The 13,425-nt window shown below is 32.4% G+C and overlaps 1 protein-coding gene and 1 long non-coding RNA gene across 2 annotated transcripts in view; both read right to left on the bottom strand.

Annotated features, from left to right (window-relative positions):
• LOC150074905 (uncharacterized) overlaps positions 1 to 2,965 on the bottom strand; it is a 104,739-nt gene extending 101,774 nt beyond the window's left edge. The window contains exons 1-2 of the mRNA XM_090389378.1: positions 2,958 to 2,965; positions 1,954 to 2,895 (exon numbers count right to left, since the gene is read on the bottom strand). Of these exons, the coding sequence (XP_090245504.1) occupies positions 1,954 to 2,895; positions 2,958 to 2,965 (950 nt within the window). The remainder of the gene's footprint in view (positions 1 to 1,953; positions 2,896 to 2,957) is intronic.
• Positions 2,966 to 3,057: 92 nt separating this feature from the next.
• LOC150074904 (uncharacterized) lies at positions 3,058 to 12,511 on the bottom strand. Its single transcript, XR_016547941.1, has 3 exons — positions 12,422 to 12,511; positions 7,744 to 7,788; positions 3,058 to 3,131 (listed from the first exon to the last, which is right to left on the bottom strand). It is a non-coding gene; the product is annotated as an uncharacterized LOC150074904 (long non-coding RNA).
• Between the last annotated feature and the right edge of the window lie 914 nt (positions 12,512 to 13,425).

Raw genomic sequence — 13,425 nt, 5'->3', positions numbered from 1 at the left:
TGCTCTTGTCCCAATGATGGATCAGTTTATCAATACCAGTACTAAAGAAGTCCGTGCCCACATGCAATAACCAACATCACACCGCCTGATGAACTTCTTCATTCGTGGTGAAATGCTTTCCTGAAAGGTGTTTTTTCAGAGGGCCAAACAAATGGAAGTCTAAAGGCGCTAAGTCTGGACTGTAGGGGGGATGTGACAGAGTTTCCCAACGATTACGGCACAACCACTCACGAGTGGTGTGGGTAGTGCGTGGAGTTGTGTTGTCATGCAACAAAATCACGCCGCTTATCAGGAGTCCTGGTTGTTTGCGTCAAATGCTGGCTTTCAGTTTTTCCAATGTTGCACAGTAAAGCTGTGCATTGATTGTTTCTCCCTTCGGCAAGAAATTCACCAACAGAATGCCTTGGTGATCCCAGAATAATGTGGCCATGACTGCACACCTGATGTCGATCTTCAATGTCAGCACGGCCCGCTTTAAATTCATTGCTCGAAAAACACACCTGCTTCTTTGTCATCAACTTTTTGCCATACACAGCAACCAGTTTACAGTGAATGTCACTTGGTGACGATCATTTTGCTTGCAAAAAGTGAATAACTTCACGAACACCTGTTTTGGACCACACTCGCATGGTAGCCACCATTTTGCAACTGGAATCTGCTGTGAGGCAACAGTACCACAACACTACACTGGTGGTCTTTTTGAACATTATTAACGGATCTATCTATCCACCGCATTTCACCACTATTAAGAAAAAAAATGTGTTAACTTACTTTTCGGAAACCCCTCGTATATAGTGATATATAGAAAGCTGATACTAATGAATTTCGTTTGCCTAAGCAGTGTCCCTGGTCCATAATACCTTATTTCACTTTCTCTTTTTCTACAAATCCTTGTCCATTATATATATATATATATATATATATATATATATATATATATATATATATATATAGAGAGAGAGAGAGAGAGAGAGAGAGAGAGAAGACTTGAAAGTACATGGAAGAAGAGTAATAAATATTATACAGTTGTAAATCTGAATGAATAAGTTTGGAAAACATAAAACTGGTTTGATTAAGTCTCAAAAAAAGTTATAATCGTAGTAATTAAGTGATAAGAATATAATTATATTCACTTTTCACCTCTATTAATCACAAAAAATTTTAAAAAATTTCAAATAATTTAAAGGAAAAAAAAAAAACATATGTACTTTAAAAGTAGCACACTTTTTTTTTTTTTTTGCAGATACAGGAAAATGTCCATTTTCTTGCATCATTTAGCCATTTTTATTAAAATGGCTAAATAATAATACTAAATCTGCTGATAGTGGGTGGCTATAAAATTGAATCCTCAACAAAGCTGGGGGGGATTTACATGTGTGAAGTCAAGGGAGGGGATTATGCTGACCTGGACTATTTTGTCTCATCTACCAAATAATAGATGCTAAAAGTTTGTTTATTCACTAGTTCATTCAAATGAAAAGTGCACTCATCACAAAAAGTAAAGCAGTTGATAAAACCCTGTTCATTATTTAAACAACAAATTAGTTTCCTCATCTGACTGATGCTGGCTTGTGGCATTTGTTTGGAGTTTGTATGTTTCTGGGCTGAAGTATCATAAAGCATAATAACCAGAACTGGTCATTATGCTTTATGATGCCCTTTTTTTTTGATGATGTTTTATTTGAATGGACATGTAAACAACCAAATCAGCAGGCTTTGGGGCATAACAATACCCCACAATTTGTGCACAAGTTCCTCTCCATGACGTAGCTAGCATCTATATTGTATTTCTGCAGTCACACTAATGAAGGTTGTCAAAGTAAAAATGCCACTTTCTCGCCAGTGAAGAGGCCATGTCCCAGCATAATCTGAAAAATCTCTCTGCATAATGATAGTGCAACTAAACTAAAAGAAATTAACTGTTAGACAGAAAGTATTCCAAATATCACTTACTTTATAGATTTCAGAGATTCCTTCACACGACTTTCAGGGTCATCTTTAGTCATTTTATTCTGCCCTTTTCCAACTAGTTCTTTTATTTCCAGATTTACTTCAGACACTTTTGACATCTTTTTATTTGGAACAGTGTCAAATTTTTGTGATGAAGATGCACTTTTTGTTGAAGACACTGCAGGTATTAAGATCAGCTGGTTTGGTTTGCCTTCAACTCCAGGAATTATTTTTACAGAATAAGATGGCAAGCCATTTGGCACTCTACATAAGGTGCTGGAAAGGTTGTGAGAAAAGGTCACAGAAGGAAGTGAATTTTCTGATTTCACTAAATGCTTTGGCTGAGATGATTTAATTCCTTGAGAGCATAACGTGTTTAAAGATTTTTGGGCATCAGCTGCTCCAGTTGTTGGCGATTTAACTAAAACAAGAGATGACTTTGGAACAAGAAGAACATGGCCTTGACTATCTACACATCTGATATATGTAACACTTTGTGGCAAGGCAACTGTAGTAGCAGTATTCTTTTTTCCAGTAAAACTATTTGCATTAGGTAATGGATTACAAATTGTACTGCTAACTTCAATGACTGAATCAGTAGATAATGGACCATAAACAGAACTAGTACAGGAACTTCTAGTATTACAGTTAATTGGTTCACTTATAAAACCACTTGTGGATGGATTATGGCATGTTGCTTCTATAGAATTTGTGAGAAATTTATCATTTGATATTCTAGATATTAAAGTTTTGTCCACAGATGAAGGTGAAGTCCCAATTACAACACTTGGAGAACCAACAGCACTCTTACTGGATTCATTACTGATGGGCAATGAATCTAAGCTACCATTACATACAGTCAGTTTTAATTTTTCTTCATTCTCTGCTTGAAGAGGCTTGCTCAGTAATGAATTAAAACACAAAGCATTAGTGTTTTCTGGGAGCCTGTTATTAAAATTTAAACAACCATTCAGTGGAATTTCTGAATTTAATTTAAGAGAAGGAACATTGTCATCTTTAATGTCTGCTATGTTTTTTCCAAGTAGTTCTGGTTTTAAAAAATTACAATACAAATGTTCAGCTTGTATTTCTGAAATTTCCACTAAACAATCAAAAGGTGGTGAGCTATTAGATGAGTTATCATAGATTTCTTCTCTTTTAAACAGCCAGAGATCTACAACCTTTAAAAAAGAAAAAGAACAGAGAGAGAAAAATTAATTTCTGAGAGTACACCAAATAAAAGATCAAAATATATATATATATATATATTTTTTTTTTTTTAAGACTTAAGAATATCAAAAATAACCATATGTACACTACATATCAGCTAGCTTTCAGAAAGTCAAAGAGACTATCTCATTTGCTTATGAACCAATAAAAGGTGTTATTTTAAATATTCATTTTATTAAACATGCATATTAAAAGCATTATGATTAATTTTCCTGTGATACTTGGGATCCAAGTGAATCACAGAATTCTGGGAAAATTGGTTATAAAAGTCAAAAAATGTTGCATTTTAATATTCAGTAGTTCCAGATTCCTTTTTTTTTTTTTTTTTTAAATAACTAGTTGCTGGTTGTTTATAAGGGCAATCCAAAGCACTTACCAGTGAAGATGCAATCCAGTTGTGTTTTTCTATTAATGTAGTAACTCTTCTTTGGAAAAAATCTCACAATATTTTAGTGAGATAGAGAGAAAATTTCCACTCTGGAACAACCTTTTTGAAGCCTGTTGAGTTTTCAATCCTAATCAACTGAGGTGCTTAGATACTTCTGTGAGTAACATGCATAATATCATGCTCAACAATATACCAACATTCAAAGACAATAATTAAAAAGCCAAATATCAAATAATATGTAAGGAACTAAGACCACTGTTAATTTTAATTTTTGTTCTTGTTTTAATTCTTGTTTTCCAAAAAGAGTAAAAAATGATTTCCAACCTATCACAGGTAGTATTTCAATGTTTTCCAGAATAGCACTGTTGCAAAGCAATCTTTTTCAATAATGGAGCAACGTTCTATGAAATGATTGGCAAAGTATAAATGAAGACATTATTTCCATTAGCTCAAAAATACTTGAAAGCATATTCAGAGATACAAAAATAGCAAAAATTTTAAAAATTAAACTTTTTCATTAGAAATTTAAAAATAAAGATAAAATAGTAACCTCATTAAATACACCTTTTATAAATCGGCGCCTCCATAGCCAGGTGGGCAGGAGCAGCAGTGTGTAGCACACGCTTCTTGATTAGACCGGGGTAAGAGCCCGTGACCACCAAATACGGAGGATGCGGAAAGTCAGGGAATGACCAACACATATCCCTGGAGCAATATTGGCCTTATTTGCTAATGCTCCTAAAAACCAAATAACAAACAACAAACAAGCAAACCTTTTATAAATAAGTAAGATTAAAAGATTTTAAAAAAACCTATATATAATTTGCAAATATGATTACTAAATTGTAAGATATGAAGGAGATAGCAATGTCAGATACCATAATGCTCTACATGCATTGAAAGTAGAAACATTAATCAACTGAATGCCAATTTCAGTTTTTTTAATTAGTCCAGAAATAAACAACTAAAGAAGTTTTATTAACCTTTTCAGGTTAATAACAAATATATCAACATTTTAAACCAACATTTTTCACATTTGAGCTCTGGGGAGTATTAGTATTAGCAATGGCCACATGGTACAAAGAAGCCTATGGCTTATGCTGCACCAGCGAAAAAAATAAAATAATAATAAAAAAATAAATAAAATAAAATAATAATAAGAAGAAGAAAATTAAAAAAAATAATTATTATTATTATTAATAAGAGAAAAGGAAATGGACAACCTATGCGTTTTCCTCCTGCCATAGGTGACCTTTGAATTTCTCCAAATTAATTTTTCTAGTACATGCTGCCATCTCTTATCTATATTTCCAGGTATTTTTCCAATTGTAGATACCATTCATAATAGATAGCGGCACAAAAATAGCTTGGAAAATTTGAGGAAAAAAATTGCACTTTTTGATTTCAGTTTAAAAAACCTGAAATTGAACAATTTCTGTGAAATTTTGAAAAAGAGTTTGATAAAACCAAATCAATGCATAAACAGATATAGAAGATACTGTTGTGTCAAAAAAAAGTAATACCAGGTGTTATTTACAAATTTTTTTTTAAATTCTGACTTAATTTTGGCAATAATTTTACTCTAGCGTTCAATAAAACAAAATAAGAAAATATTAATATTTTAAAGCATTTATGTATAAAAAACCTAAGAAAGATTTGATGAAGACAGTTTTCCACATGAAATAATTTAATTAGCTTATTGGTATGTAAAGGACGGTTACATACCAATTATAGACCCCAAAATATCCTAATAAATTGAAATCACCCATGTTTTGGATATTTCAATACTGAAATCTTCAATACTTCAGAGTTGGATTTTTGAGTTTGGGAGGAGTTCAAAAACTTGACCAGGGGAGACCAAACTGTACTACTGGAGAAACCAAATTGTACTACACTGAGGAATTCTACCTCTACTCTACTGGAGAAAATAAAATAAAAATAAAAATGTGTAAAATTTGGTTTCTCTAGTGGTACAGTGTTTGATATTGAAATCTGAAACATAGCCAATTTTATTTAGTTAATTGGGATTGCTTGGGGTCTAATTGTACCAACTATTCCTTTCATACCAATAAACTAATTAAAATACTTCATGTGGAAAAGTGTTTTATTGAATCTATATTGTAGTACTACATGTAATTCCTTTTTTGGACTTAATTTATGTATAAAGTTTTTATTTTTACAAAATTTTAGAATTCCATGAAAAAGGACAGTCCAGGGTCCACAGAGTCTGCTGCTAGAAAAATTCATTACAAGGAACCCACACAAATGTTTCAAACTCACAGATGAAAAGTTTAAAAAGGGTGATAAGCAGTAATTAATAATGACAGCATTAGCCATATGGTTTTTTAACCCATGATCCCTTTTATCAAAAGGAGCATGGATTAAAGAAGTTTCAAAACAATGCTTTAAATTTTCTTATCATCTATGTGCAGTCTCTATAAGTTTTATAAAATTACTGAATTATAGGGCAACAGAGTTTGCATCCATTTTCAGAATTTGTAGAGCTGCACAAACTGTTGGAAGCATTTTTAGAAAATTTTGAGACCATTGCCTGCTGTCTCATGCATTTTTAAAGAATTTTGGGACTGCACATGTAGCTGAAAAATTTCAGAATAAAAAAATGAAATCTTGCTTTAGATTACAAAAGATTATAAATTAATGAAGGAAAATCACAAGATAAGCACAAAATTTTTTTATGTAATTCTGTTTATTTTTTTTTATCTGATGTTTTCTGGTATGAAATTATGGTATGATATTTTATCAAACAGGTATGCTACAAAAGATATTTTTAGGTATGGTATGAATTATCGTATGATAAATATTCCCAGATGAAATTACAAACAAATTTAATACCATACCATACTTCGTCATTCTGTCAACACAAGCCTTTCACATTTTCAAGATCACAAAATCTCAGTTGAAGAGGCAGTGTTTTAGTAGCATGACAAGGTGAAATACAATGACTGCTGCTCTGAACAGCATTCTAAGAAATTATTACCAGCAATGCATCTAGAATTGCACAACAGTGAAGGAATGTCTAGTTGTCCAAGGACAATACTTTCACGGTGGTGTTACTGTCTCAAATTATCACCACAATCTGATGAAAATAAATTATCAAATTATCATCATAAGTTGACAAAAATAAATCCATTGCTGAAACTTTCTAAACCAACTTTGCACATTTCATGTTGGAACTTTAAGTTGAATTCAATGTATGGGGAGGGCTGATTTCAAGAAACTGCAGAAAACTACATAAAATCATCTATCTCAGTGGTTTCCAAACTACTGAGATCTACAGAGCCCTTCAAAAATCAAAAAAAGTTTACGGTCCCCTTCAAATATCAAAAAAAAAAAAAAAAAAAAAAAAATTTTGCATACCCCTATATATGTATATATATGCATATATTTCTCTCTCTGTGTGTGTGTGTGTGTGTGTGTGTGTGTGTGTGTGTGTGTGTGTGTGTGTGTGTGTGTGTGTGTGTGTGTGTGTGTGTGTGTATATATTTATGAACATTACATTTTCTGAAAAGAAAATTCAAAGTATTATGGTTAAAACAACTCAACTTCATTCTTATTTTTACATAAATATATAATAATAACTTTATTTTTCATCAATTTGCTATACACAGAACGAATAATTTGACCAGTTCCAGAGGATCCACAAAACGGACCCTCTGGAATTGGTCTATGGATCTCCAGGGGTCTGTAGACCCCAGTTTGGGAAATGCTGATATAGATAATACCCAATATGTAGTTTGCCAGTTGGACAATTCCAAATTATATTTATATGAAATAGCAAAATGCAATTACACATTGCCTTGAAAAAAAAATTTTAACAAATATTTTTTTAGAGGTTCCTCACAAAATAAAGAGAATGAGCTCCAATCACTAGCATACTTCTAATAATTTTTTCACCTAACTTGTTTTAGCTAAGTGGCAAAAATTCAACTATAATAGGATAAAATCTCAACAAGTTGTGGAGTACACAACAAGTACACAACAAGTACACACACACACACACACACACACACACACACACACACACACACACACACACACACACACACACACACACACACACACACACACACACAAGTAATTCTTCCAATAATTATATATTTTAAAATGACATGGTCAATTTTATTTACAAAAATATATCTACAAAGAAGTCTTACTGTTTCTCCTCCAAGTGTCTGAAGACCAGTGTACCTTTTATCCAGCTGTTAAAAATCCACAAAGTTTTAGCAATTAAACATAAAATGTATATCTGCATAATTAATATTATACTGCAAATCTTACAATTACATGCTGAAATCAGTGATATCAGTAAAATATAACACTTCTGAAAGCATGAAATTTAAGTACTGTCATAACTTGGCAAGTTAAAATTTGAATATAAGATGAAAATATGATCTTAAACTATGTTATAAGCAATCTGGGATGATGGATTGCTACTGGCTGGATAATGGCAGGAGAGTTGCAAGCTGAGGTGATCAGAACCTTAAATGTGGGAAGAATAGCAATCTCAGGTGACATGAAAATGTCTTTAAGGCAAGTTCAAGATCATCCAACAGTTATAACTTCCTTTTATAACTGCTATCTTGCACTAAGCAAGACAGTCCATCGTGTTTTCTCAATCCCTCACATATAAAATGCATGCACTGAATTCATGCAGATAACAATGTCTCTAAAAGCAAAGACTAATAAGAGGGGCCGCTGTAGCCTAGTGGTCAGGCGCGCGGGTGCATAAGTACACGTGCCTTGAGTGACCGGGATTCAAGCCTGTGACTGCTGAATACGGTGCTGTTTCTTGTATTCTGTCTATCTTGTTAACTCCTCTGACTGTTTGGTCGTCCCGGAGTATAAACAGAAAATTTATTTATTTATTTAATATGTTCACTTTACAAACAAGTCAAAATTCAGTCTTGAAAGTGATTCTCAACATGTTCTCATCAGGAGAGAATATGGAAGATGCACCCATCCTTCTAACAGTAATGAAAAGGAATATTCCAGTGATAGTGAACTAATAGTTAAGATAATCTAGAAAGGTATCGCCACGAATGACACCAGTAATCAGTCAGCATGCACTTCAGGGAGGAGAGCACCTTGACTGTTCAACATTAGAGACAGGCTGAGCTAGTAAACCAATCTCATCCAAATGAGGAAGAGAGCTAGATCTCCAAAGTGAATCTGACTGTGCATGCTTGACACGCTTTAGGGAGACAAACTGGGTACAGAGATCAACTAAGACCTTCCATATACATTGGTCTGTTCTTGTTAAAATTAGTGACCATGGCTGCCAGAGAATGATTATATGAAGTGACAATTATACAGGACTGCCCTCTCACTTTCTGGGTAGTCATGACCTTATGATTATTAATCATGAAAATAGAAACATATTATGCTACAAACACAAACATGATTATATATATAAGACTACTGCAGAAAAATTAACAATAATTATACCATAAAATTAATGCAAAATTGATGACAGCCATTGCCATATTGTGAAAATTGATCCAAAATGATCATAATAAATAAAATGAATGAATTAATAACAGTTATTGTTGTGTCCAAAAGATCGTTTTGTATTAAAGCTGCAAGGTGCAATTTAGTAAGTACAAAGATACCCTAAAAATCAAATTAAAGTTAAATAATTAAAAAAAATATATAAATAAACTAAAGTGACACCCACTGGGAAACGGTGCAAGTACACAATGCTCACACTATGTAATGCACCATCACACCCATCAAAGAGAAAAAGTTCTTTGTAAATTCCAAAAGGATTATATTTCAGTTAAGTGCTGACTTGTAAAACATCAATGGATTTCCCTATACCATCTAGGTATAAAATGGAAAGTAACAAACAAATTAAACTCAGAAATATAAACATAACATATGCCACTGCCCTCTATATGTCCACTTCACTAAACAAAAACATATCTAAACAAAATGCAAATTAAAACTGAAAACCATATCAAAAACAGAATTAATCAATCAATTATAATAAAGTTCATTAAGGTAAAGAAACTGACAGAATAAATTAACACATGATGAAGTAAATGAGGGGTAGTCATGAGCATTCACACTAAAAAGGAAAGATTGGGGCAGAAGAGGCATATAAATCAGAGAAGGAGGTAAGGGAATTCAAATTCAGTGTTGGGCTATATTGTATCATTATGAAGGTTCGAGCCCGTGATCACCAAATACGGAGGATGCAGAAAGGTCAGGGAATGACCACCGCATATCCCCGGAGCAATATGGCCTCAGTAGCTAATGCTCCTAAAAACCAAATAAACAAACAAACAACGTATCATTATGAAAACTTTAGTTTTGTTTTTTTTTTGTTGTTGTTGTCTTTATGATTTTATTTTACTTTGACTGTTACGGTATTACAGGAAAAATAATAAAAAAATGAAAAATAGTAATTTCCTGGCCTTAGAGTAATCAAATAGCTGAGAAGTGGAAAAAAAATAAGAATTAATAAAAATAAATGGGTCAAGAAAGGAAGCATAAATGCACAGTTTTTAGAGAGGCAAACAGGGTTCGTAATAACCATCCCTTTAGTAGTGTCTTAGAAAACACAAGAAGGTTAAAGAAGGTTAAGTCAAAGAAAATGTATATTATGGTATGTATGTATGTGTATGCACACATACATACATATGCACATATGCACACACATGTACAATTAAACATAAGTTTTAAAACATGTTTTATAATTTATAGTCTTAATATATTATTTAAATTAATAACAACTTAATTTATCTACAGGATAATAAAGAAATTGTTGTTCTTTTGTATATTAAATATTTCTGCCTATCATCCTTTATTATAATGTCCTACTGTACACTATTGTACTTCATTGCATTTACATATTTTTAATATTTAGTCACATTTATATATTTTAATATTCATTATTCAACATATTTAATTTATAATAGTTAATGTTTTTATTCATAAAATTAATATATACATATTATAATCTATATTATCAAATCATAAATATAAGGCCTCTGGCTGTTGTGATTATTTAATAATAAAAAACATGGTAAAAACAATATAGTTGACAGTGAGGGAAAAGGTGGGAGTAATCTAAAAAAATTTTTTCAAGTAATAAAGAAATTAAAAAATTAATAATTACAAACAAATATAAAACACATCTAAATGGAACAGAGCAATCAACCATTATAATTCTAAATCTACTTTATGTATTATCTTAACTAAAGCAGTAACAACTGAAACTGGGTATAAAAGGTGTGGAAATAAAGTTTCTGGAGTGGTTCAAAGAGTTTGAAAATAAATGGTAGTAGTAGTATGTTGTAGTTCAAACTTCCTCCAACAGATAGTGGTACAGAGATTGAACAGTAAGTTGGTAAGTAAAAACCAATTTCATTAGTAGCATTTACGGTTCCATGTCACTATTTTGCAATGGAGCAACAAACAAATATCAAATGTTGTTTTAAATTGGGGAAATCTGCAACAGAAGCATATGAAATGTTAAAAACTGCTCATGGTGTTCAAATATTAAGTTATACGTTTAGAAGACAATTTGTCGAATTCGGCATAAAGATTTAGAGAAAAGGAAGGTCTGTGCAAAACTTGTGCCACACAGCCTCAAGGATAAGCAGAAGCAACAAAAGATGTCATCGTGTGAAGACTTCATCCACACTTGTCGTGATAATCCTAATTTCCTTGACTGTATTGTCACTGGAGAAGAGTGTTGGGTTTCAGTATGACTCCCACACAAAATGTCAGAGTACGCAGTGGACATCAAAATCATCACCAAGGCTAACAAAGTTTCATTTAGAAAAGTGCAGGATAATGATGTTGATCATGTTTTTTAACAAACAGAGTGTGATTCACAAGCAATCTGTACCTGAAGTGGGGGGGGGGAGCCAACGCTGTGTTCTACATACAGGTGCTTCAAAGGATATGAAATGCATTTCTGAGGTGAAGCAGCAATTTCAAAAGAAAGGTTCTCGTTGCACCACAATGCCCCGACCATTTTGCACTTGTTGTGAAGACATTTCTGATGAAACATGTACAGATCAACCATCCACCCTACTCTCATGATCTAGCACAGGCAGATTTCTTCCTCTTTTCCAAAGTGAAAACTGCCCTCAAAGGAAAGAGATTTTGGGATGTTGAGGGCAGAAAGAAAAATATAACCTCCAAACTGAACATAATCTCTTTGACACATTCCCTGACTCTTTTCAGAAACTTTTAGGATGGCATAATAAGTGCATTCAATCAGGTGGATACTTTGAATAAAACTAAAATAATTTTTGAGCTCCTTCACTTTGTGTTCTTTACACCAGTCAAGGAACTTTATTACCACACCTCATATGTCTTCAGGTTGGTACAGCATTTCTCATTATGCCAATGCATATAATGACATGTTCTTGTAGCATAATGCGGGATAGGTAGATAGATGTATTGCACAATTTCCTCAGTTGTTATTTTTTATAACTTTCCATTATTATTTTTTATCTTATTATTTAACTTTTTAGCCAGTTTAGATTTGGTTTCATTATTGCCTCTATAATATATATAGGCATGATTTAATAAGCTACCAAACCTTGCAACCCTCACCTCCTGTTGAGTTAAGAGAATAATAGCTTATCCTCAACTTATATTTTTTATGGAGACAATGCACCATAAAAAATCAAACCAACAACAACTGCTTTAAGACAAACTTAAACACTGTAACTTACTGTTTGCAGGTATTATGACACTAGCATCTTTGCTTGATTAACTCACTCTATCATAGCTTATTTATTTACTTCATTCCTATTATATTCCTTTTATGTACTTTGTATATTTATTTTTATAAATTGAAAATATCAAACAGACCTTTAAATTATGGATTATATCTACAGGCTTGTTACGCTGATCATGAAAGTGCAGTTGCACTCTAACTGGAAATTCTCCCCATCCTTGACGAGTCAGGTGAAATGGAGCTTCACTAAATTTTCGGAAAAGTATAAAGAATGACATTCTGATATACACACACCTAAATTTTATAATACATAAATGTACACAAAGTTATCCAAAATATATATAAAATGCATTTAGATAAAAATATAAACAAATTACACCACAAACTAATCTAAATACTGAGAGAAAATACAACAGAAAGTTACAAAAATAGTTACGTAAAAATACTTAATACATGTTTTTTTTATAAAAAGCAGATCATAAAAAACAGTTTGCCATTGAAAATATGTCTTTTACAAAGAATTAAGTCTCATTTTGTGAGAGATTATTGCTAAAAACTGCTTTGGTGTTGCACTACAAATAAATAGCACCTCTGTGAGAAGTACAGTGAAAGCCCATCCATTTGATACATCCAAAAAGCTCAAGCCACCAACAATTTCCTATGTTCCCATATTTGACACTGATTGGAGCCAGTTTGCTTAGTGATTTCTCAGCATTTCTTATTTGTTGTTTGCTGGTAGTAGGAGCCAGTGGTTCTAAATAAACAGCTGTTTTGTGTTGTTATCACAAAATACACTATGGAACATTTTATCCAGATGTGCCAAAAACCAGCTATCAAGACCAAGGATAATACATTTAATCTGTATGAGCCACGAAAATTCTCAAACGTAGTGCAAAATGATTTTTACTTGCCTACCAATAAAATCTTTTTTTTTTGCTTGTATAAGCACATTCATAAACATATTGCTAAAATAAAATGTCCTAATTTAAAAATATTTGAATATATCACAGCCTTAATAAAATCACCTCATTAATATTTTATGAAAATTTCTAATTGGTTCATTTTGTTTATGATGCCAAATGTTCAAAACCATTTTTTGTGTCTTTTTCAGAAGTCCTGATCACACATATCCATTGTC

Source organism: Mastigoproctus giganteus, unplaced genomic scaffold (genome assembly GCF_048544385.1).
Source record: "Mastigoproctus giganteus isolate SK-2022 unplaced genomic scaffold, ASM4854438v1 scaffold_15, whole genome shotgun sequence".
Taxonomy (NCBI): Eukaryota; Metazoa; Arthropoda; class Arachnida; order Uropygi; family Thelyphonidae; genus Mastigoproctus; species Mastigoproctus giganteus.
Note: the sequence above shows the minus strand (reverse complement) of the source record. Positions and strands in the feature narration are given on the sequence as shown.